This window comes from Podarcis vaucheri (genome assembly GCF_965113315.1).
Source record: "Podarcis vaucheri genome assembly, chromosome: 7".
Lineage (NCBI taxonomy): Eukaryota > Metazoa > Chordata > Lepidosauria > Squamata > Lacertidae > Podarcis > Podarcis vaucheri.
The window spans coordinates 85,113,641-85,135,700 of NC_138765.1; the positions used below are offsets into that span (position 1 = coordinate 85,113,641).

General features: G+C 44.8%; 1 protein-coding gene across 1 annotated transcript; it reads left to right on the forward strand.

Moving 5' to 3' along the window:
• The first annotated feature begins 3,701 nt into the window (after positions 1-3,701).
• On the forward strand, positions 3,702-22,040 carry PPTC7 (protein phosphatase targeting COQ7). Its single transcript, XM_082230509.1, has 6 exons — positions 3,702-4,089; positions 14,058-14,237; positions 16,735-16,933; positions 18,395-18,518; positions 20,452-20,581; positions 21,749-22,040. Exons 1-6 carry the CDS (start codon positions 3,888-3,890, stop codon positions 21,805-21,807), a joined length of 894 nt encoding a protein of 297 aa, XP_082086635.1. The 5' UTR covers positions 3,702-3,887; the 3' UTR covers positions 21,808-22,040.
• The last annotated feature ends 20 nt before the right edge of the window (positions 22,041-22,060 follow it).

Sequence of the window (22,060 nt, forward strand, 5' to 3'; positions counted from 1 at the left end):
TCACCTTTTCTTCTATGAACAATCTTCAAGGGGGTTGCCCATTGGCAAGGCAGGGGCCAGAGGTAGAAATGGACAAAGCAGCAACTGGAAAGTTTACCACTGTGAAGTCTAGTTTCAACACAAACACACAACTCTATTCTCTATCCAGGCAAGCAGGAAGCAGCATTAAATTTCAAGAGTGCACTCCAGCTTGGCAAAAGCGCTCAAGGAAACTGCAAAGCATATCTGGCGAAGGGTGTGACCTGGGGAAAGAGGGTGTCTAGGGAGCGCCCCAAGGGTCAGATAGAGCACCCTGGAGAGAAACATGTGGCCCCTGGGTCTCAGGGGCCCCAGCCCTGATATACACTATAAGCTTCTAGGGGCAGGGTCCTGTCCCACTTCTGCTGCAAAGTCCACATGCACTGATGACAAATGTATAAACAAATTGTGATGTTCCCTTGAAAAACAAACTAGTCTAAAATGTTCTTTAAAAGTCCCAAATTGGCACCAATAGGAGATCAAAGTTCATCTCCTTGGTGACTGTGCGGGAGCTGAATCCTCCCCACTCAAAGTCCACATGCCCTTTCTACCCAATCAATTTAAATTGCAAAACAAAGTCTTGCTGGGAATTTAACTCAAATGAGCCATGCAGAGTAAGAAAAGTGATATTATTATTTTTTAAGATTCCCTCGCAGCTGCACAGTAGACCCTTGGGAAATCAGGAGGGGGCCTGACATTGAACACAACCCCGGACTCCTCCTTGGGATTTGGGTTTAAGAAATGGAACCTGCCATGCCAGCGGAACACTCTGCAAAGAAGGATCAAACCTCTGCCAAAGCTTATACCATTTTTTTAAAATTAAAATAGAACGTTTGGTGCAAAACAAGTTTATTCATGGCAGCTATAACTAGCTTGTATGTGTGCGAGATTAAAAAAAAACGTACTCATCTCAAGTAAGATGAAAACTGTACTCATCCCCCCTCCATGCGCTTAGGATCCTTCACTGTACAGTTTTACCTAGATTTAATTCCATGGACACTTTATTATTCATGATTTTAGCTCCTACGAAAGTCACAGGCAAAATGTTGGCAATTGAAAAGGCAAGGGTATTTTGCACTGGTACCATGTTGATAATGTCTTCCATTATCTCCCCCAAACATTCTCCAATTAATGAACAAATAAATTGTTGAAGGTTGCTCAGAAGAGTCTGCATGAGGTTGACAAATAGAGTGGGAGTTCTCCTGATTCCTAAACTGTCTGTGTCCCTTTGATCTCTGTGCTGAGCTGCACTTTGAAGTCAAACTGATTTGCATTAAGTTGCATCCTCTTTCACTTCTACACCTCCTCTCACGTTTTCTCTGAATCTCAAGTGGCAATGTCATCTTGAAGAACAAAGTGGCAATGTCATTTTGGAGAACAAAGGGGCAAGCATGGCTTCTTTGCTTCTCCAGTTTCCTATCAAGAATGCACTCCCCTAAGATTTCATTCTGAACGCCTTCCAACGAAAGGTGTGCTCAAAGCAAAGGCGCATTTCACTAAAGGTAACTTCTTCTGTTGGATACAAACTCTAGACTTCATTCAAAAGATTGTCAAAGGAGAGAGAAAATTCAGTGAAATTTTCTTGGGCCCAGTCCAGTGACGGTGATGCGGAAGCTGGCCCACCAGCTCCCCCAGGCCCTTGGACAAGACTGAACTATTCCGGAAGTGTCATGATCCCCCATTGCTCAATTAGCCAACTAAGCTACTGAACTTTACAGGGCCTACAGTTTACGGGTGCAGAGAGGACTGCGCTCATGCAGCTGCAATCTTACACACACTTGCGGGAGAGTAAACCTTTACTGTGGGGCTAAACCTGTCCCGGCAGCTCCCCCCCCCCACTTCTGCAGCCGTCTGAAGGGTTTCACGTGTCTGGACAATCCGTCCAGGGAAGGAAGGAGGGATCTGGTTGTGGGTGTGGGAATCTGCGAGCACTTCCTCCACGCCCTCCCCCTCCACGCCGTGACGCCGCCGTTGCCCTTTTGTGACCTTGCAGTGAAGCTCGCAGGAGCGTCATCTGCGGGGATTTGCATGGCGGTACCTGGGAGGAGGCGTCACAATAGTCCTCCTCACTAGAAAACAAAGGAAACGAATAACGAAAAAGTGAAGGCCCCAGCAGGGGGAGGGTCTGTCTCCGGGGGGGGGGCTGCCATCCGGCCCTCTGCTGCTCAGCCCCCTTTTGCTTCTACAACTCAGGGAGCGGGAAGGGAAACTACATAGAAAGAGTCCACATGGTCTTGTAGGGCCAAGAACTACAATTCCCGGCAATGCCGCGCTCGCCCGGCGCCGGCCAAAGAGCAGCAGAACAACCGCCTTGGGGGAGCGCGCTGCATGCCGGGAGCCGCAGTCCAGGCTCCGAACGGTAGGACGCCACAACGTCCGTCCCCCTCCCTCCCGCGCAAGCGCACTTGCGCGCAGCTGACCTTCACGAGCGGCGAACGGAGAGAGGGGCGGGCTATGCAAATGAGGGCAAGCCGCGCAGCCAATCGCGGGGCTGGGCTGGCGCCGGAGGCCCGGATGTGAGGGAGCTCAGAGGGGTTTCCCCCCCCTCCGCCCCGCCTCTCTTTCTCCTCGCCGGCGAAGAGGCGGGGCTGACCTCGCGCGTCTCCCTTTCTCTCTCCTTGAGGAGCCGCCGGCGGAACGTGGGCCCGAAGCACGCGACGGGGCGGAAGATGGCGGATGGAGAGCCCGGCTGCCGGACGCGGGAGACACGCCGCCGGCTGTGAAGGGGGAAAGGACGAGGAGGACGAGGAGAAAGAGAAGGGCAAGGGGAGCCGGCGACGGAGGAAGGAGAAGAAGGGAGGCCAAGAGCGGCTGGGGGAAGAGCCCAGCCCCCGACCTCAGGGGCCGCCTCAGCCCCAGCCTGAGGTGGGGGTTCAGGGCCCTCCCGGGAGGGGAGGCCGGAGCTTCTTTCTGTCATTTTTGGGCGCACCTGAGAGGCGCCTCCTGAAGAGAAAGAGGGGCTGGGAACGGGGGTCGTCGCTCTGAGGGGCGCCGGGCACCCCCCTCCCTCAGGGGGGCCTCGAGGAGGAGCCCCCTCCGTCGTCGGAAGGGAAGCACTTAACTGAGGAGAAATTGGCGGGAGTCGAAGCCGTCTCTTTTCGGGGGGGGGCTGAGCGCCCCCACCTCAGAGCCCCATTCTGGGCTGTGAACCCTCGCTCTGAAGAGGGGCTCCTTTCAGTGGACTCCCCCCCCCGTTTTTTATTGTAGATCTGAAGCGAGCCTCGTGGGGAGGAGGAGGGGCAGGGGGTGGGGTCCTTGACCCGTGGCCTTCAGGCTAGGGCCTTATTCCGAGGAGGAGCTGGAACTCCCTCCGGTGAACTTTGACGCACTTGGAGGGCCTTGGGAAATGTGCACCAGGGGGAGAAGGGGTCCCGTTTAGGAGGAACGCAGGTCACGGGGAGCTAAGCGTGCTCACAGGAAGGAAAAACCTGCCTCAGCCTAGAGCCGTCTTGAAACCTAGGGCATTGCTTCTGTCTTTTATCTCTCATTTGGGTGGGAAGGATATGTAATGTAGTTAGTATAGAGGCCCCTTCTAGAGAGAGGCAGAGAGAGAGACCTAAGAGCCGAGTTTTCTTTTTGGAGAGGGTGGGTAAAAGTGGTGGATAAGGAAGTCTCCAGGAGACTGAATATAGGTATAGAACATCTATATATCTATATCTATCTATACACACACATAAATATATAATCTTGGAAATAACCTTTTGTTAGAGAAGAGTTCAAACAAGGGCCCCCCACTTTTGGAGGGGTCCCCACTGGGAACCCTGGGTCTTGGGGTGGCCCTAGTTCAGAGCGGACTACGTTGGCTCCGGTGGCACATCTGCCCACGGTTTCCCTCGTTGCAGGCGGTCTGCTGCTGCCCTCCCCACACCATGTTCTCAGTCCTCTCCTATGGCAGACTGGTAGCCCGGGCAGTCCTAGGTGGCCTTTCTCAAACAGACTCTCGAGATTACAGCCTGGTGACTGCCAGCTGTGGCTTTGGCAAGGACTTCCGCAAGGGCATCTTGAAGAAAGGCATGTGCTACGGGGATGACGCCTGCTTTGTGGCCCGGCACCGATCTGCAGATGTTCTAGGTGAGTGATGTCTGAGGCTGGTCTTTGTGTTTGTCTGACTTGCCTGTCTTCCTCCTCATGTTTGAATGTTCTAAAATAGCACCCCTAGGTAGTATTTGAAAAGGCCTTATAATTGCATATCTGCAGGCTGCTGTCTGAGAGCAAAGTGTGCCAGGGAGACAGTGAAGTAGATTCCGTGATTGTGGGGGGCTCCAGAACTGATCTTGCCAAGTCTAGGTTCCTGTGTGGGTTGGTGTGTTGCTTTGCTCATCAGGACCTGTCCCTAATAGCTCCCCTGCAGTTCCAAGGTGGCTGCCACGTTTTTTAAAAAAGCATTTTAGGTTTCCCCGTCTTTTTAAATAGCTTGAACTTAAACTCTTAGGGTGTCCCTCCCCCCCCTTCTAACCCTGCAAATGAAACAAGCTGTTGGGAGCAAACACTTCCTGCCTTTAGCGCACCTTGTGTCCTTGTCAGGTGAAAAGCAAAGTGACATTGAAAGCGGTTTCAGATGTCAAGCTTCACTCCCCACACCTACTTTCCTGTGGTTTCAGAGCTCCCTGCAGATCTTCAGTGCAGTGCAGCTGTGCTGTGTCAGATGTCACAGGAGCAAAGGGGGGAAACCTCCTGAGTGCAGGCCCTTTGTGGGGCATGTGGCTTCTCAAATGCCCTTTTGCTTGCTGAGCAGCAGCAACATGAATGTAGATTGCTAAACACTCCTTGGTGTATGGTTTATTTAGAGTTGAAGATTGCTCTTGTATCTAAACATATTATGTTAGTGAAACTTGGTGTTGCCATGGTAGCTTCATGTCTATTGTAATGAGTGAATTTTTTTTTAAAAAAATGTTAGTTGGCTTTGAAACAATGTTTTGAATAGTACATTTAAAAGAATCTTGTCAGTTGCCCGTGCTGTAGTTCTGGATATGGAGGACAAAGAAAAATATATCAACCTTGGTCATGCAGCGCAGTTCATCTTTGTTCTTAGGCCATAACCCACAATGCAGTTTGGCTGTTCAAGTATCTTATCTAGCATATGATCCATGTTGAAGGGAAGGTCAGTAGAGTTCTTCCTTTCTGTCAATAGAATTTCTTGCACTATTAGTGGAAAAGGGAGTGAGTGATGGATTTCTTTCAAATGAAAGACTGATTGGAGTCTCCTTGGTTCTGCATTGCTCTTTAGTAGTATAGCTGGGCATTTTTTCCTCTGGCCCTTATTTTGGTTGGATTACAGTGAATTGTATGGCAGGGTTTGATGATGTTATGTCATTATGTTGCAGTAGTCCTATGTAAGCAGCCTTGTAGTGTCACTGAAGTGATGCAGGGATTAAATCCTTTTTATTTTCATTTTTAAATACTTTGTTTCCTGTACTTTATTACCGTTACAGCAAGCAGATTTTATTTTATGTATTACATTTATATCCCACTTTTCCTCCAAAGAGTTCAGTGTGTCATATGTAGTTCTCTCCATTGTAATTTTTTCCTAATTATTCAGAAAGTGATTTTTGTGGCTTAGTATTCTTTGGATGACTGTTCTAACAACCCCCCCTCTTAATTTTGATTTAGGTGTTTATGCCCTCTTCAGTCAGTTAAGACTGACTCCTAAAGCAGCTTACAGTTGAAATCCACCACACATTTTTGTGTGTGTTTGTGTTTTTGTGTGCACTCTCTGTGCGCTCTCTTCTGGCCCATGAAAATACACAGGTTCCAGGCTCTTTCCTGGAGAAGGAGCTATAGGTGAACTCAGGCTTGCTGGTGACAAAGATTAACCTCTTGCTGTCATTTTTCTATTGGTTCCTTAGCCCAATCCACAGTGAATGAAATAAAATTCTCTTTTTGTTCTTAGTTCTCCATTTATTTATATTTTTAAAAAAGATACTTTTATTAGGCTATATAATTGGATATTTTGCCCTTCTTTCCCTGCATGTTTGGTAACCATGTTAGCTTTTCTCTGCTTGGTGTCCTGTGCTCTGCCTCACCTTTTGTTCTAAATTTCAAATGTCTTCAGACACTTATGCAGCTTAACTGTTCTGGATTATCATAATTAATTTTATACAACCTATAAAATAAAATGTAGAAGAGCTTGGCACAATTAGATTTTTTTATATAAATAACGGTGTAGAATGTCTTTAGCCAAAGAATGAGTTTTAAATGTGTTTCACTTTTCATTCAGTCCAGATTAGCTTTATATATTACTCATTCGCGGATATAAGCATGCCAAGAAGATCTCTGCCTTCAGTTTTGAGAGTCTTTGTGGGCTGGGTGTGGGTGTGGAGTAGCCACATGAGCTGCTCCCATCCAGTGGAAAAAAAATTGCAAGAGCACTTGGAATCTGCCCAACTTCCAAGTCCCTGTTTGACCACAGATAAAAAAAACACACCCCTACACATGGCCTTTTTCTGTTGTGCAATTACTAGATCTGAAGAGCAGCCCTGCTGAATCAGACCAAAGACCCAGGGGCGCCGACTTATAAAAAATATTGGGGGAGCCCGCGAAAGCTCATGAATAATAAATAAGCTCATGAATATGCAGATAAAGTGGCGCCGCCTCCTCGTGAGGAGGAGAGCGTGCTGCGCCTATTAATCAGCTCCGAAGGAAATTGGGTGGAGCTTTTGCTCGGGAGGGAGGGCAGGAGGCATGCAGCCCGACCCTGTGCATTTTGGGCTGGGGGAGGGGCGGCGGTGGCGCTCTGCTGGAGGGGTGTCTGAGATTATTGGGGGCGGAGCCCCCCAAACGAATTTTTGAGGGGGCTCGGGCCCCCTCAGGCCCCATGGAGTCGGCGCCTATGCAAAGACCTGTCTCTTTCTGCTTATGATTCCCAGCAGTTGGTATTCAGAGACATACTGCATCTGATACTGGAGCTATTATGACCAATAGCCACATCCTTTGCAGCTCAGTGGTTACTGCTGCTGTCCTGTGCACTGTTGCAATCAAGTGGGCTTAATTCTAAGAAAGGCATTCATAGTACTGCACTGTGTCAGCTGTGAGCCAGGAAGCCCTCAGTTCAAAACTCACCTATTGTACTATCTTAGCAAGTGGATTAAGGCAAAATATTTGCCCAGCTTCAGGCACTCTCCTGCATTGTGGGAAAGGTAATAATGGCCTTTCTTGTAAAAGGGAAGAGGTTGTCAGCTGTTGACTGCTGAAATTCCTACATTAATAGAGAAGTTGTGAAGAAGGGCTTTGAACGCTTACAATACGCTATCTTTATAAACGCTAATATGTTCTGGAGCTACATGGCAACTTCCTGCAGATACCAGTGCCTTGGCTGCCTGAAGTGAGAAGGTTTGGTGCCAGCTGTTGGTGATTGTACATGTTCTGGCCTTTCACCTGTAACTGCTTTGCTAGCTTTCCTTTCATGGCAGTTATTGTAAAAGATCCTCCATAGGAATTCAGGAGAGATCAGGGTCTGTGGTGATGAAAATTTTAACTCTGGAAGGCTTACGTAAAAAGAGCATGAAACGTGATTTTGTTGCAGAAGTTGAAGGATCCTCCTTATTCCTTTCCTTAGCACCTTGTTTGGCATATTAGTCGACAGCAGTTTACAATGAAGCAAAAGCCACACTGAGAATGCATCAAGCATGTTTACATATATGGGGATAATTTGGATTGTTTATTCTTCAATTAGATTGTCATAGATACTTCATAAGGAGTACATTGCTAGAGTGAGGAAAGGGCTTGGGAGATTGAAGCGAGGATCACGGGAAGCTTTCTGTAGATGCCTGTGCTTCCCAGCTGTTTTCTGCAGCCACAAGGAAAATGTGTGGGTTTTTTTAAAAAATAAAATACTGAAACTAGAGACTTGCAGTTTTGTCAGAACACCAGGTCCTGGGTTTCTGTGCAATTTGGCCAGAGTTAACAGCGTACAGACAGGCACACACTGCTTGGGTTTTCCTTTTTGGCTCTTACACTGTTGACAAATCCTAGGCTGGGCGTTTTATGAGAGATGGCATTCCAAACCTTTTAATCATTTTAATAAGCACCAAAACAGTACTGTTGAAAAGCAATAGATAAATATGAAATCAAAGACGTTTCAAATATTTCTTGGAAGATCATGGAATCATAGAATTGTAGAGTTAGGATCATGTAGCCCAATCCCACACAATACAGGAATCTCAACTAGATCATACATGGCAGGTGGTCCGCCAACCTCTGCTTAAAAATCTCCAAGCGTAGGTCAGCAATAAAAGACACTGTTATTGAAGTTAACTCTTTATTCAAAGGATTCAAAACAGCACAGGCCTAGTGATCCCAGCAACTGACCACTAAGTCTTGCCCCAATAAGGCAGCTGTGAGGACTACAGGCCTCCATCTTCCCATCACTTTCTAAGGCTCCTTTTTTCCAGGGCCTTTCCCAAGCAGTTGCAAACTAGACACAACCAATCTCTGCCCTGCATGTTTCATTTCTCTGCATAGTCTAGGAGATAAGGGGGAGGGTAGCTGGCTTCAGTGGGAGGGCCTGTTACCTCTTCTGCTTCCTCTTCCTCCTCCCAGTCTGCACCTTCTTCTCCCTCTGTCCACTCATTGTTGTCCCACCACCACTTCCCTGTCACTGAGCCTTCTTTCCCTGGGGATACCCTTTGGGTTTCCCCAGCCTGTACTTCCCACCACTCCTCAGCATCCGGCCAGTCCGTGACACCAAGATGGAGTCCACCACCTCTTGGGGGAGTGTGTTCCCCTATCAAACTGCTCTTGCCATCAGAAAGGGCTTCCTGATGTTTGGTCGGAATCTCCTTTCTTGTAACTACCGTATTTTTTGCTCTATAAGACTCACTTTTTCCCTCCTAAAAAGTAAGGGGAAATGTGTGTGCGTCTTATGGAGCGAATGCAGGCTGCGCAGCTATCCCAGAAGCCAGAACAGCAAGAGGGATTGCTGCTTTCACTGTGCAGCGATCCCTCTTGCTGTTCTAGCTTCTGAGATTCAGAATATGTTTTTTCTTGTTTTCCTCCTCCAAAAACTAGGTGCGTCTTATGGTCTGGTGCGTCTTATAGAGCGAAAAATACGGTACTCTCCGGAGCAGGGGGAAAAAGCTTGTTCTATCTTGTAGTCAAGTTTGCAGTCATAGCTACTCAGAAGTAAGCCTCATTAAACTAAATGGTGCTTACTCCCAAGTAACTACGTATAGGACTGCAGGCTCAGGAGCATTCCAAGCTCCTGGCAGAGAGAGAGCCACTGCTGCATCCACAGCCTTGCTCCTTGCACTGCAAAGGCGGGGGTGGGGAAAATGCAGTTTTGCTGCATCAGCCCTTAAAGTGGCCTTTGCCATCTTGTGGATGGCAGGAGGGTCAGCTGATCCTGTCTGCCCAGCTGCACCCCCACAACATACTGTTTTGACTGTTGCTGGCAGGGGTACTGCTAGCAGTAACTTCCATCCACCCACCTTTTAGGCTTGTGCATTGGGATGTTGCTCGCCAGCAGAGCTCCCCTGCCCCATCCAAAACAGGGATTGAAATTGTTCTGTCAGTCTCTCAGTATGAATGAGGCTGAGGTTCTTATTAATTTCATCCCACCTCAAAGTATGTATCACTCTTAATTCTTCTTATAACTCAAATATCCTCCTTGGAAAGACAGCTCCTCCAAAGCATAATCAAAACAACTCTGCTTAGTGGAAAAAAATATTCACCAGTGTAAGCCCAGTTTAGGCTGAAGGACAGTCTGTGAAAATGGTAAGTGATGAGCTAAGGGATTATTTTGTTAGCATAAAAAGAGACTTGCATCCAGGGATCTCATTTGAACCATGCTGTTGCATAATTATTCTGCTCTGAGAATGCTGGATGGGTAGAAAGAAAAGCACACACAAGGAACTAATGCAGAATGTCCCAAGGTGGCCACTTCAGGAGGGAAGAATGCAGGCAGTGGGCATTTTGCAATATTACTTGCATTTTTAGTAAAAAATGCTTTTGGCATGGCCAGGTTTTCTAGTATCTTAAGATTTAACACTTACAAGCAAATGTCTTTAGTTGGTGTGGAGGGCAGCACACAGGTGTTTTGGTCTCTGATCACTGACAGGTGAAGGAATGCTTGTAACTGCCTGCTTATAACTGTTTTTGGCCAAAGGTGTGGTTTGTTATTGGCCAAAATAAAACTGTATCTTTTAGAATAGTTTGTGCAAGTGGGAAAGCAAAACTTGGATCTGATCCTCTGGAGTTTGAATAAGTGGTTGTACCAGAAATGCCCTGCTTGCTGCCAGCACAGCATGCACCTGCCCTCCCCTATAGCCTACAAAGAAGTTCACTGCTACCTCATCAACTACCATTTGATTTTGTGCTTGCCTGCCTTGAGTATCTGTAAGTGATGCATGCACAGCATGTAACCAGGCAGTAACTCTGGGGACTGTCCTCCATATACCGTAGTTGGAAGAACTGTGCAACTGTACTGCTTAGCAATGCTGATGAGAGGATGTCTTTCTGCCCTCACCAAGGAAGCAGAGAATCAGAGTGGTTAAGAGTTGTGGTAACAGAAACAAAGGTTAATTTAGTATGTTCAGTGATATACAAATAAACTAAATTTTGTAAACTGCTTTGAGGGATTTCTTTCTCTTTTTTACCATCAAATGGTGTATAGATTTTATGAAATAAATAGGGTTAACTTAGCCAGCCATGTTCAGTCTTTAAATCCCATGCTTCAGATACGTGAGAATTTTTTTATGGCCATGAGTTTCCATTAGTTTTTAATCAAACTAGTTTTTTAGTGCAAGAGGGGAAATATATTGATACGCCATACAGCCAGGGAATTTATACGGACACTGTTCCTGTGGAACTGTCCTTGGTTAGTTCTGATGAAATGATGCTACTGCTGGTGATTTCAACACAGTGACTAAAGCTAGGTCTGTTGCCCAATTACAGAAATCTTAGTTGATTAATGGACTGAATTTGCCTAAGTGTAAAATGAAGAGTTCTGACATAAGTCTGCTTTGTTTTTAGATGCACAGGCATAATCTTTGATAAGACATGTTCTTTCCTACATAAGAGAGAAGGAACTGGAATGCCTCTTTTAAGATGGAGTTTGCCCTCTGTAGGTTTTTTCCTTCCTCCAATACTTAACAGTTAACCATGAAGCAGGTCTTTAATTTTTAAATCAGGTGAATCATTTAGTTGATCAAAAGTGTTTTAAATTGATCTTTAACTGTAAACTAAACATTTTGGCCCTACCCAACCCCCAAATCCCCTTTGATGCCCAGTTCTGAAAACAGGAACAGATGTAAGTCTCTTTTCTATGATATCCAAAGAGAACTTTATTGTATTAATTAATTAGTTACAATGCTTTTCATTGAATGTCCTCAATCCCAGAGCAGGAACCAAATTAATAAAAGGAAACAGGAGAAAAATATTATTATTATTAAAAATAATATACAAACATTACAAAATCATATAAACAAGACCAATAAACAACTGAACAATTTTATCATAAGGTAAACAAGCAAAATTACAGCAACATAACTTAATATTTCCAATGTAACAAAGTACAGGCCTCAGGGTTGACCTTGAACATGGGAAGTTATAGAAGACTTGAACAGTTGGGGAAGTAGGAGTTGCCTTTTTGTACATGCATGAAGGCACTTCTTTTACAGTGTGTTGTGGCTGAGTTGGTGATCTGTTAAGAGTGCAGGTTGGGATTCCTGGTCTCCCAGCTGACTGTCTCTGCAGAATACGCTGTTCAACACTTTCTGACTGTTGATCCTGAGAGTGACTTGCTGGGTTTCAGAACTGAGGAATCTGGGGGTGATGGAATTCTAGGGTGCTTGTCCAGACGTTGTGGGAAGACTGATCAAATGTTAAGCAGCATTTAGAGGAAGGGGAAGTTGATGAGGCAACCGCAAGGCATACACACAAGGTTGCTTAAATATGTTTTCTTTAGCTAATGTGCTGGCACGATTGCAGTCTCCAGAGGCTTATGCACAGGCACACTTTCAATTTACTTGTAGTTGTGTGGTTCTGCTTCTTGTATGCCTCGCCAGTCAGGTAAGGCACCAGTCAGGTACCACAAAGCCATCCCATTGTGTTTAAGCTGCAAGACCTGCAACGAACTTGCCCACCTTCTGTCAAATGACCCTTTCATACCTAATGTAGGCATGTAAGAAAATTCCTGATCCCCACCCCAAATCAATCAATCAGATGAGGACTGTGATTTTTTAAACCACTGATAGAGAAATCAAATGGTTAATCTAATATTCACTTTTAACATATTGTTTAGAGCAGAGGTTCCCAAATGGTGGTCTGTGGACTCCAGGAGGCCTTCATAACTGACCCAGGAAGTCTGTGGCACCATTCACATAAAAACTACCATAGAGATACCAACATTTTCAAAAGCAGAGGGGCCATGGCTTGTTTTTTAAAAAGAGGGTGTAGTATAGGCAACCCCTGATTTCTGTGGGGGTTGCGTTCCAGGTCATGTGTGCACAATGATGGAGCACATATAAGCCCGCCATTTCGCCCCCTTTTTCTACCACTTCCGGGTGTGCAGCAAAGTGCACACGCGTGGTCGTGCATGACTCCAAACAGTCATTGCCAATACTTTGCTAATTGGGAATCACTGGTTTAGAGGATTCATGTGCATTTCCTAAAGAAGAAAGGAAGGGTGTTCTTTGGTATTCAGGGTTATGGTATCCAAGTTGTGCTTTGTACTACTTGTGGTGTTACAAGGGGGGATGGCCATAATGCTTCCCTTCTAGTGTTGCATTGTTTGGGTGTGTGTTTTTTAAAATATACAAATCCTTAAAAAATGGTTCTAAAAGGTTATGGACTATTTTGGGGAGAAATCTGATTAATGCTGATAGTCTGTTCAGAGTCTGGCGGTAACATGCCGACAGATTACATAGTTCATGCCAAGGTCAGCTGTAAACCCTCCATCTCCAGTTCAGCTGGCATCCTAAGTGAAGGACATTTTACAGATTAGCACATTTTTATTCATGTGTTTTCAATTCTAGGATAGAGGCATGCAGCCTTGGGGAGCAGAGATAGCCCAGTAGGTAGAGCATGAGACTCTTAATCTCAGAGTCATAGGTTCATACCACACGTTGGGTAAAAAGATTGCTGCATTGCAGGGGGTTGGACTAGGTGACCCTCGGAGGCCCCTCCAATCCTGCAATTCTGTGATTTTGTTTAGCAGATTTATTTTCCTTTGACTCACTCCCTGATAGTTGAGACAGTGACTCACACTGCATCCTGAATCATTTAACATGAGCTTCATGCATTCCATAAAATACCAAATGTTGACACTAGTGGGCTGAAGAGAGTTTCTGAACCAAATAAGTTGAATGTTATTAGAGATGCTCTGTGTGTGTGTGTAGAGGCTGTAGATACTCGGCAATACCCCTGAAAATATTTCTTACTCATATTTGACCATGGCAAAATTCTCAGGAGTTTGCTTTTGCTAAACGACTTTGCCTCTTATTACTTTACCCTTCAAGCCCTTCTGCAACTGCAGAACTGTTGCAGAAAGTTTTCGGCAAAGGGCCATTCTTGATTTTGATGCCTGATGGTGTTAGATAACAATGTTTGAGAGAAATGGGCTCCACACTATCCAACCATTCCGGGAGCCTATAGCTGTACTAGCTTATCAGCTGACCACTTTCTCCTGGTAGATGTGTAGAAATGCACCATTCTGCTCTCCCTCGTATGTTCATGGTTACGTGGCTGTTTGATATCTCAAATAAAGTTAGCATCTCCTCAAGCTCAAAATCAGCTGAAGTTGAAATGCGCGTGTGAATTCATGACTAAAACTATCACTGCAGCAGCTCACAGTTAGCCTGTCTAACCCGTTCTTTTCCTTTTTGCTTACATTTTGGTGCTGAAACTGGTTAAGATGAGTTGAGGTGCTCATCTTCAAGAAATATAGGTGACCACCAGCTCATAATTGAGTCTTCTTTAGAAATATTAGCAGATATGGAGAATATTTAATTAAACCTCACCAGCTTTGCATGTTTAATGTAAATTTCATCTTCATTAATGCTGAGGAATGTATTCATAATATGTGTATATATATTCTTTTTTAGGGGTTGCAGATGGTGTTGGAGGCTGGCGGGACTATGGTGTTGACCCTTCTCAGTTCTCAGGGACTCTCATGCGCACTTGTGAACGCTTGGTCAAGGAAGGACAGTTTATACCAAGCAATCCTGTGGGGATTCTCACCACGAGCTACTGTGAGCTGCTGCATAACAAAGTACCTTTGCTTGGTAAGCATAAACGGTCTCTCCTCTTTCTCACATCACTCCACTGGGGTTTATTCTTAGCCAGCCATACCTATAGTGCTGTCCAGTAATTAAGCTGGGAAGTTCTTCAGTTATCACCTCCTGACAGGAACTCCCCAGGAGTGGGGAACCAGTGACCCTCCAGATGTTACTGGACTACAGCTTCCATCAGCCCCAGCCAGCATATCGAACAAGTGGAGGGCATCACATTGGGTACCTCTGGCCGAGGCAAGCCGTCTTGTAAGACTCTCACGAATTGACACATGCCGTCTTCCAACAAATGCTTCCAAAATAAAAGGTGGCTTTTGGCCACAAAGGGGAAGCGACCCTGGTTTGGTACCACATTAAATAAGCAGGCAAACAAAAACACTTCGATGACATTCCTGCTCTTTCAGAACTGGTTGCTGATGCAGGCAGATATATGTTTATTTAGGGAAATAATCTGCAAACGCTTTCAGTTTGCTTCTCCTTTGAATCTGAGCCCTTCTTTTTGTACATCACTTGTACTTTGCTGGTTGTCTAAAAGCAATATGGAGTTGCCATTATTGGTTTCAGATTTAACTTCCCCACTGGGAATACATTCCAGCTGGGTGTCAGTTTAGGAGAAGTCTATTGATGGGTATTTATGTCTATTTTTAACTTTTCATGTTTTTATTCTATTTTATTTTAGTTTCAGCTGCTTTGATATTATTTTTTGAGATTGCGGTCTATAAATATTTTTTAAAATATATAAGTTAAAAAATGAAATTGCTGTTTAAATTTTACGTTCATGCCACTCTCTTGAACTCATGAAAGCAAGTGGGTCTCGCAACAGAACATTGCAGTGTGGAATGTGCCAGTTCACTGTTCCTGCCAGCCAATCAGCCAGGTCTTCCAGATAACCCAATGACCCCACTCTCCACTCTCACCCCCCAAGACACTGTGATCGCTGAGCACACCCAGTCCTCATTCAGCAGGGTTTTTTTTGGGGGGGGGGCTGTTGCCCCATAGGTAGTTTCTCCTAAAGATTATTTGTACTTTTGTGTACCTTGGAAGATCCCTATAGCATGCTGACACCTCTTTCTTGTTCCTCAATAGTCCCATTTCACCCACAGCCCTGTGAGCACTTAAGGGGGTGAGTTTGGTGTTAGAGGGAGTGATGTTGGGGGTCTTGAAGGAGCAGGATTTTGCTGTGTTGAGAACCAGCCACGCTAATGGAAACGGACAACCTTTAGCACACTAAGTGCAAGTTACTTTTCGCACCGCACATGCTTCTCACCTGACCTCAGCTGCTCTGCCAAGAGGTCTCTGTAAGTATGTAAGCTATATTTAGCTAGCCTCTGCTGAGCTCAGGAAGTCTCATCCCTTTTTCATTACACACCTAAAGAACAGGCATTGGCTGCAGCATTTTCCCTTCAGTTCAGACGTTGCTGGAACTGCTTAAATGAGCTCCAGTTTCAACTTACATCATGACTAGTTTTGTGGAAAAGTCCTGACTTAACTGAATGTTGCCAAGGTGGCCTCGTGCTGTGAGTGCCTGTCCCATTCATCTTGACCTTCTCAGTTCACATGAGCTCCATGTTTGGCACTTGAATTTCTAGTTGCAGTGCATTTCTGACCAGCTTGACTCCTTATCCAACACTTCTAGATTTTCTTCCTTCTTTTAACTGCTGTAAATTTCCCCCTTATCTTGAATGCTTTGTTAAGCATTCCTTGTTAGGAATGCCAGTATAAGAGCCAATGTGTCAGTTGCTCACATGTATTCAATGGACCAGTGATGAGGTAGTAGAGTACATGTTTGCCTAGTGCTGCTAACTGCTGTCCAACCTTCTCAGCACTTCTTTGGGGGCTCTGTTGAAATGAATGCATGTTACATGTCTACCTCCACAAATCTTGGATGAAGAAAGTGCTTAGAGTGGGTAAGAATCCAAATAGCTGCTTATTAGGTTTCAGAATAATGGTGGCATTGCTTTTAGAGGTCTGATGTGCTACCTTTAAGAAGAGTTGTGTTGACTTACCAAGAGAACAGCACTGGAAGTCTGTTTCTGCTAATTAGAAATAGCTTCTCGCAGTAGTTGGAAAACAATAGAAATTCTGTTCAGCTCATTTCCATGTACAGTGGTGCCTCGCAAGACGAAATTAATTCGTTCTGCGAGTTTTTTCGTCTTGCGAATTTTTCGTCTTGCGAAGCACGGTCAAGTCGCAACTGCACCTCTTCAAGCGGTTTTAAGATAATGGAAACAAACTTGCAAGACGTTTTCGTCTTGCGAAGCAAGCCCATAGGGAAATTCGTCTTGCAAAGCAACTCAAAAAACGAAAAACTCTTTCATCTTGCGAGTTTTTCGTCTTCCGAGGCATTCGTCTTGCGAGGTACCACTGTATTTTATCTCTTTCAAGTTCTTGTCCTTGCTGGACCAAACACTGCAGTCAGTGGACCCCACTTAAAGTAAAAGCAGCTGCATTTATATGTCGTTATCTAAAAAATATTTAATTTTATTTCCAGGGAGCAGCACAGCTTGCATTGTAGTTCTGGATCGGACAAGTCATCGTTTACATACAGCAAACTTGGGGGACTCAGGCTTTTTGGTAGTCAGAGGTGGAGAGGTAGTACACCGATCTGATGAACAACAGCACTACTTCAACACTCCGTTCCAGCTGTCAATAGCACCACCTGAAGCTGAAGGGGTCGTCTTCAGGGACAGGTGAGATTTTTAAGTGTGAGTGGTCAGATCTAAATTCCCCAAAATGATTATGTTGGGTGCATCCCCAGTGAATTGTGAGGGGAAGCTGTGTTCATACCCCATGTCCCAGAATGTGTAACTCCCTTTTTCCAAACAAAGGAGAAGGATGGGAGATATTCTTTTTCTGCTCAGGGGTTTTATGGTTGCCCTAAAGGGGCTTTTCTCTCACTAGCCTGGCTTCACTCATTACAGTGGTTATAAGAAGCAAAGGTGTTTCCTCCTTGCATGAGGCTGTGCAAGGGTTATGTATGGAGTATTCCTCATCTCTGATAGTTGCATGTTACAAAACTCCACTTTACAAAACAGAGCTTTGGCATAAAGATGGGTAGGGTGTGGTGTTAGGTTCCTTTTATGCCTCCAGATCCCTGCTTCAGTTTGACTTTCATGCGTGGCCACATTTGCCAGGGCCTCAAATGCCACATTTTAAAATTTCCCTCCTCCTGACTTGTTTGCCAAGGAATACTACTGTTTTATGTCTTGCCGTTGGAAATATCTTTTTGGCTATAAGAGTGAATTTGGCTTAAGAGTGAATCAAGCTGCTCTTCCAAGTTGAATTCCTGGAATGGGTGCTAAAAGTTCGTTCTTTGTGGCTGCTCTGCACTTGCAGCAGGATTCGAATGGAGATGTGGAAAAAGCCTTGTCCTGCTGAGTGCATTCACTTGTGTCCAAAATAGCTCTGTGTTCGCCCAGCATGCAAATGCTGTCATGCTGTCCTGTTCATTTCGGGGACCTCCTTCTCACTCTTGGGATTTGGATTGGGAATCTGCTAATTTTGCATACTCTGGCAGTGAGGTAGCAAATGCTTGAAGAACAGAGAGGGAAGCATGTGACTGCAGCTTGTATTTCAGTACGGTTAAAAGCTTCCAGCCATGTGCTGTGCCCAATCAAAATGAGCAAAACTCCCATTTGGCAGAACACCAAGGTCCACGATGGGAGTGTTGGAAAAGCACATTCTGTTCAATGGGAACGAGCAGCTTAAAAAGGGTACCTTAGCAAAGGAGTTGAAGCAAGATTACTCCCTTCCCACCAGCACTGCACAGCAAGTGCACAGGTCAAAGCAGGAGTCACTCAAAAATACTAGTGTAGGGGAGAGATCATGGGATCTATCTCATGCTGCTCTGCTGTGTAAGGTTCCTTTTACCTCTTCAACCTGTCTGTCACGAGAGTCCCAGTCTGTTGTGTCTAATGAGCAGCTTGTTCAGCAGTGCAAATTCTTTGCTCGTGAAATGAAAGTTTGTGTAATCGTGATTTAAGAAAGCAAAGCCAGATAAATAGGGTTGCCCCACTAGTGCTTAAACATTATCACAGTAGCTATGTCAGGTAAGCTGAATGTAGTGTTCTCCCCATTTTACAGATTAAACTAAACTCTGACCTGGGAGCCATTCAAATATATGTAGCTATTTGTGATCATTGTTTTCACAGCCCAGATGCTGCAGACAGTACTACGTTTGATGTCCAGCTAGGAGACATCATTCTGACAGCCACAGATGGGCTTTTTGACAACATGCCTGACTACATGATCCTACAGGAGCTTAAGAAGCTAAAGGTAAGCAGTGTGCACAGAGTTGGGTGAAATGCTTAAAAAGAGATGAGTTCATGTAACTATTTGGATATTATGTTAGTCTACTTGACCTAAAGTTGCTTCTGGGGCCCCTCCAAGATTAGAGGCCCTGAAGCTTAAGCTTCATTAGTTTTGTAGCAGATCTGCCCCTGGCTACACCATTTATGTAGGAAATGAAACAGACTGGCTGTCTTTCTGATGATGGTGGAACTCTGATTATCAGAGTGCCCCTCCAATAAGCTGAATTTTGAATGCATGAGAGTTAAATACAATGTCCTGCACTTATGCGTGATCGTGTATATGCATGACACTAGGAAATAATTAAATCATTTAATTTAAACATGGAAATGGTGAGAGAGCAGGAGAGCCCTCATGGCTCATGATGAGACCCTCCCTGGAGCCTTAAGAGGACGTCAGCGGGGGCAGAGGAAGCCTCGAAGAGAGGCGCAGCGGAACTGACACAGGGGAACTGACACAGCCACCACTTTCCCATAGGTCCTCCAGCCTCCTGCTGGCCCCAGAGCTTCAACTCCAGATATTTTGATCTGGATTGGGGAGAGAGTGGGGAAGAGAGATGGAGAGCAGGAAAAAATGGAGGCTATTTAGAAGGTGCTCCCCACTTTTTGCAATTTCAGTTAACCAGAAAGGATATGTTTCAGAAAGCTTGATTCCTGAAAATGTTTTAATATTGTAACTTCCCAGACACTCCCAAAATCTTCTAAAAGTAGTTGCTAAAAATGACTCATTTGAAATTGGAGTACAGCGGTACCTCAGGTTACAAACACCTCGGGTTACAAAATTTGCTACGGGATGAGAATGGAAATCATGTGCCGACGGTGCAGCGGCAGCAGGAAACTCCATTAGCAAAAGCGCGTTTCAGGTTAAGAGTGGACCTCTGGAACGCATTAAGTTTGTAACCCGAGGTACCACTGTAAAGGGGAAATCTCCTTAGTTGAGTTAGACTGATGAGGTAGAGGAGGCTTCTCCTTGTCAGCCACACTCTCCCAGCACCCCAAAGGGCCTGTTTGAACCCAGCTTGGTTTGAGTTCAGTTGTCTCCATTGGCCATGTCTGCTAAGGAAGACAGGCTATGCCAAATGGGTCTCCAGGGGAGGTTGTTTCTTTCTCTCCCTCCTTTCCCCAAATACAGTTCCATTTGTAGTGGCTTTCTTTGCTTATCTAAGTCCTCCCGGGCTTATAGGAAGGGTTAGGAATGCATTTGCCGGAGATAACATTCTATTGCCCTTGTGGATGTGTGGGTTCATGTGGTATTGAGTGCCACCCACAGGCAACCTTAAATTTGGCTGCTGTACTATGCCCTGCAGATAGGGTTCCCAGCATTAATCCCTATGGAGTCAGAACTGCAACTTCTGTTGAAATCGTCAGTGATGGCTTTCTCTTATTAAGCTCAGCATTTCAAAGGAATTAAGACTGAGGAAAGCAAATTTGGGAAGAAATTATTAATCAATCTTGAATTCTGCTGTTTGGTTTTGGTCCCGTCTCCCCCACAGTTTAGCTATTTCTTGGTGTTTGCCTATGCAGTAAGGAGTCAGATAAAAACTGAGTAAAAGTTAGATGAGTTGAAGCCAAGGGCAAGCTGTGATTTCCAGCCAGCCCAGATACCAGCACCCTCAAATACTGAAAGCAGAGGGCTTCAGATATGCTCTTTAAGTCAAGTGCAGCTTCCCAAAACTTGTGCTGCTGTGGAGAGTAGGAAGATGTATTTCCATACATGGCATACTTAAATATATTTGTCTTTAACTCAAAACAGATCCTTTTGGGTTAGCCACTGTTAATATGTAAGTTGGAATAAGGGAGTAAACAATATTATTCTATTACGTACACTTATTTGTGGCATATGAAATGTGTAACCTTGGTAAAAAAATAACATTATTCTGTCTCTCATGCAATTGATTCAGAATTCAAATTACGAAAGCATACAACAGACAGCAAGAAGTATTGCCGAGCAAGCTCATGAACTGGCGTATGACCCAAATTACATGTCTCCCTTTGCACAGTTTGCTTGTGATAATGGATTGAATGTAAGAGGTAAGTTTTACCATTTTCTCGTGGGAAGTTAACAGTGACTCTGCAGGCTAGCATTTGTTCTAAATTCTGAACTGGCAAGAAGACTTTGTACTAGAATGAGAGACTGGCTAGTAATTGGGGTGGTGGTTTACAAAGAGTGAGATGACCTGTTCCCAGGTTTGCTGCTGACTTGCTGTATAATTTCGGTTTTCATCATGCAAGCCACTTTGCATACTTAACAAACCTGATTATTTTCCATAACTACTGCATATAAGCCAGCTATATTAGAGTCCAGGGGGAAAAAGGTTTTTAAATTTTCCGGCACGATTCAGTGAAGTATGTCGAAGGCAAGCACAAACATTTCTATTTAGAGCATCAGCTTTTAGATTCCCCTGGATAGCAACAGGGCACCTGTTGGAACTCGTGGCTCTTAACTTATGGTACTAAGTGTATCTGGAATATGGAAGGTGGTCAACTCTCCTTCGTTGGAGGTTTTAAAGCAGAGGTTAGATGGCCACCTGACGTGGATGCTTTAGTTGAGATTCCTGCATTGCAGGGGATTGGACTAGATGAATCTCTATGATTCTATGTCTGCCAGATGTATGTGTTGGGTTTGCTGGAAAGTGCTTGCCCTCTGCTCTGCTTCGTGACCTACTTTTAATGGCAGTTTCTTTGAAACCTGGAAGCAAGCTTATATTACTCTGATTCCTAAACAGGGTCAGGATAGATCCAACATTAAAAACTACAGACCAATCTCCCTACTCAATGTGGATTATAAATTTTTTGCAAATATATCGGCCAACAGGCTAAAGGTTTTATCTGAGTATATACCAGGATTTCTGCCTGGAAGACATATGAAAGACAACATTAGAAATGTTGTGGACATTTTGGAAAAGTTAGAAGCAAGGAAGAGCTGTAAATCAATGTTAATGATTATTGATGCAGAGAAAGCCTTTGACAGTGTTTCTTGGAGTTTTATGTTACATTATTTAGAGAGCATGGGGATAGGTCAGGATTTTTTAAATGGTATCAAAGCGATCTATCTAGAACAAAAAGCTAAAATTATTGTAAATAATGTGGTTTCAGAGGAAATTAGAATTGAGAAGGGAACCAGGCAAGGGTGCCCACTTTCCCCAGTTTCTTGGCCAATTTCTTCCAGTGAAACTATGTAAATGTCTTGCTTTGCAGGTGGAAAACCAGATGACATCACCGTCCTCCTTTCAATAGTAGCTGAATATACAGACTGACTGGCTGACAGCATTAGCTTTTGACAACTGACTTGAGTGTTTCCTGCCGTTCCCTACTTCACACGGACTGTTTCCTGCTGGCAGGGTGCCTTTTCTTCAGCTGATCTCAGTGGCTCTTACATGTTACGTCCATTGCCTGTTTTAAAATGCAGTCGAGGTCTCTGTCATGAACCACTACTGGAGTACACTGGGGTGCATCTGCCAGCAAGAAATGAAGAATTTCAATACTTGAAGCTTGTCTTTTCAAACTTTA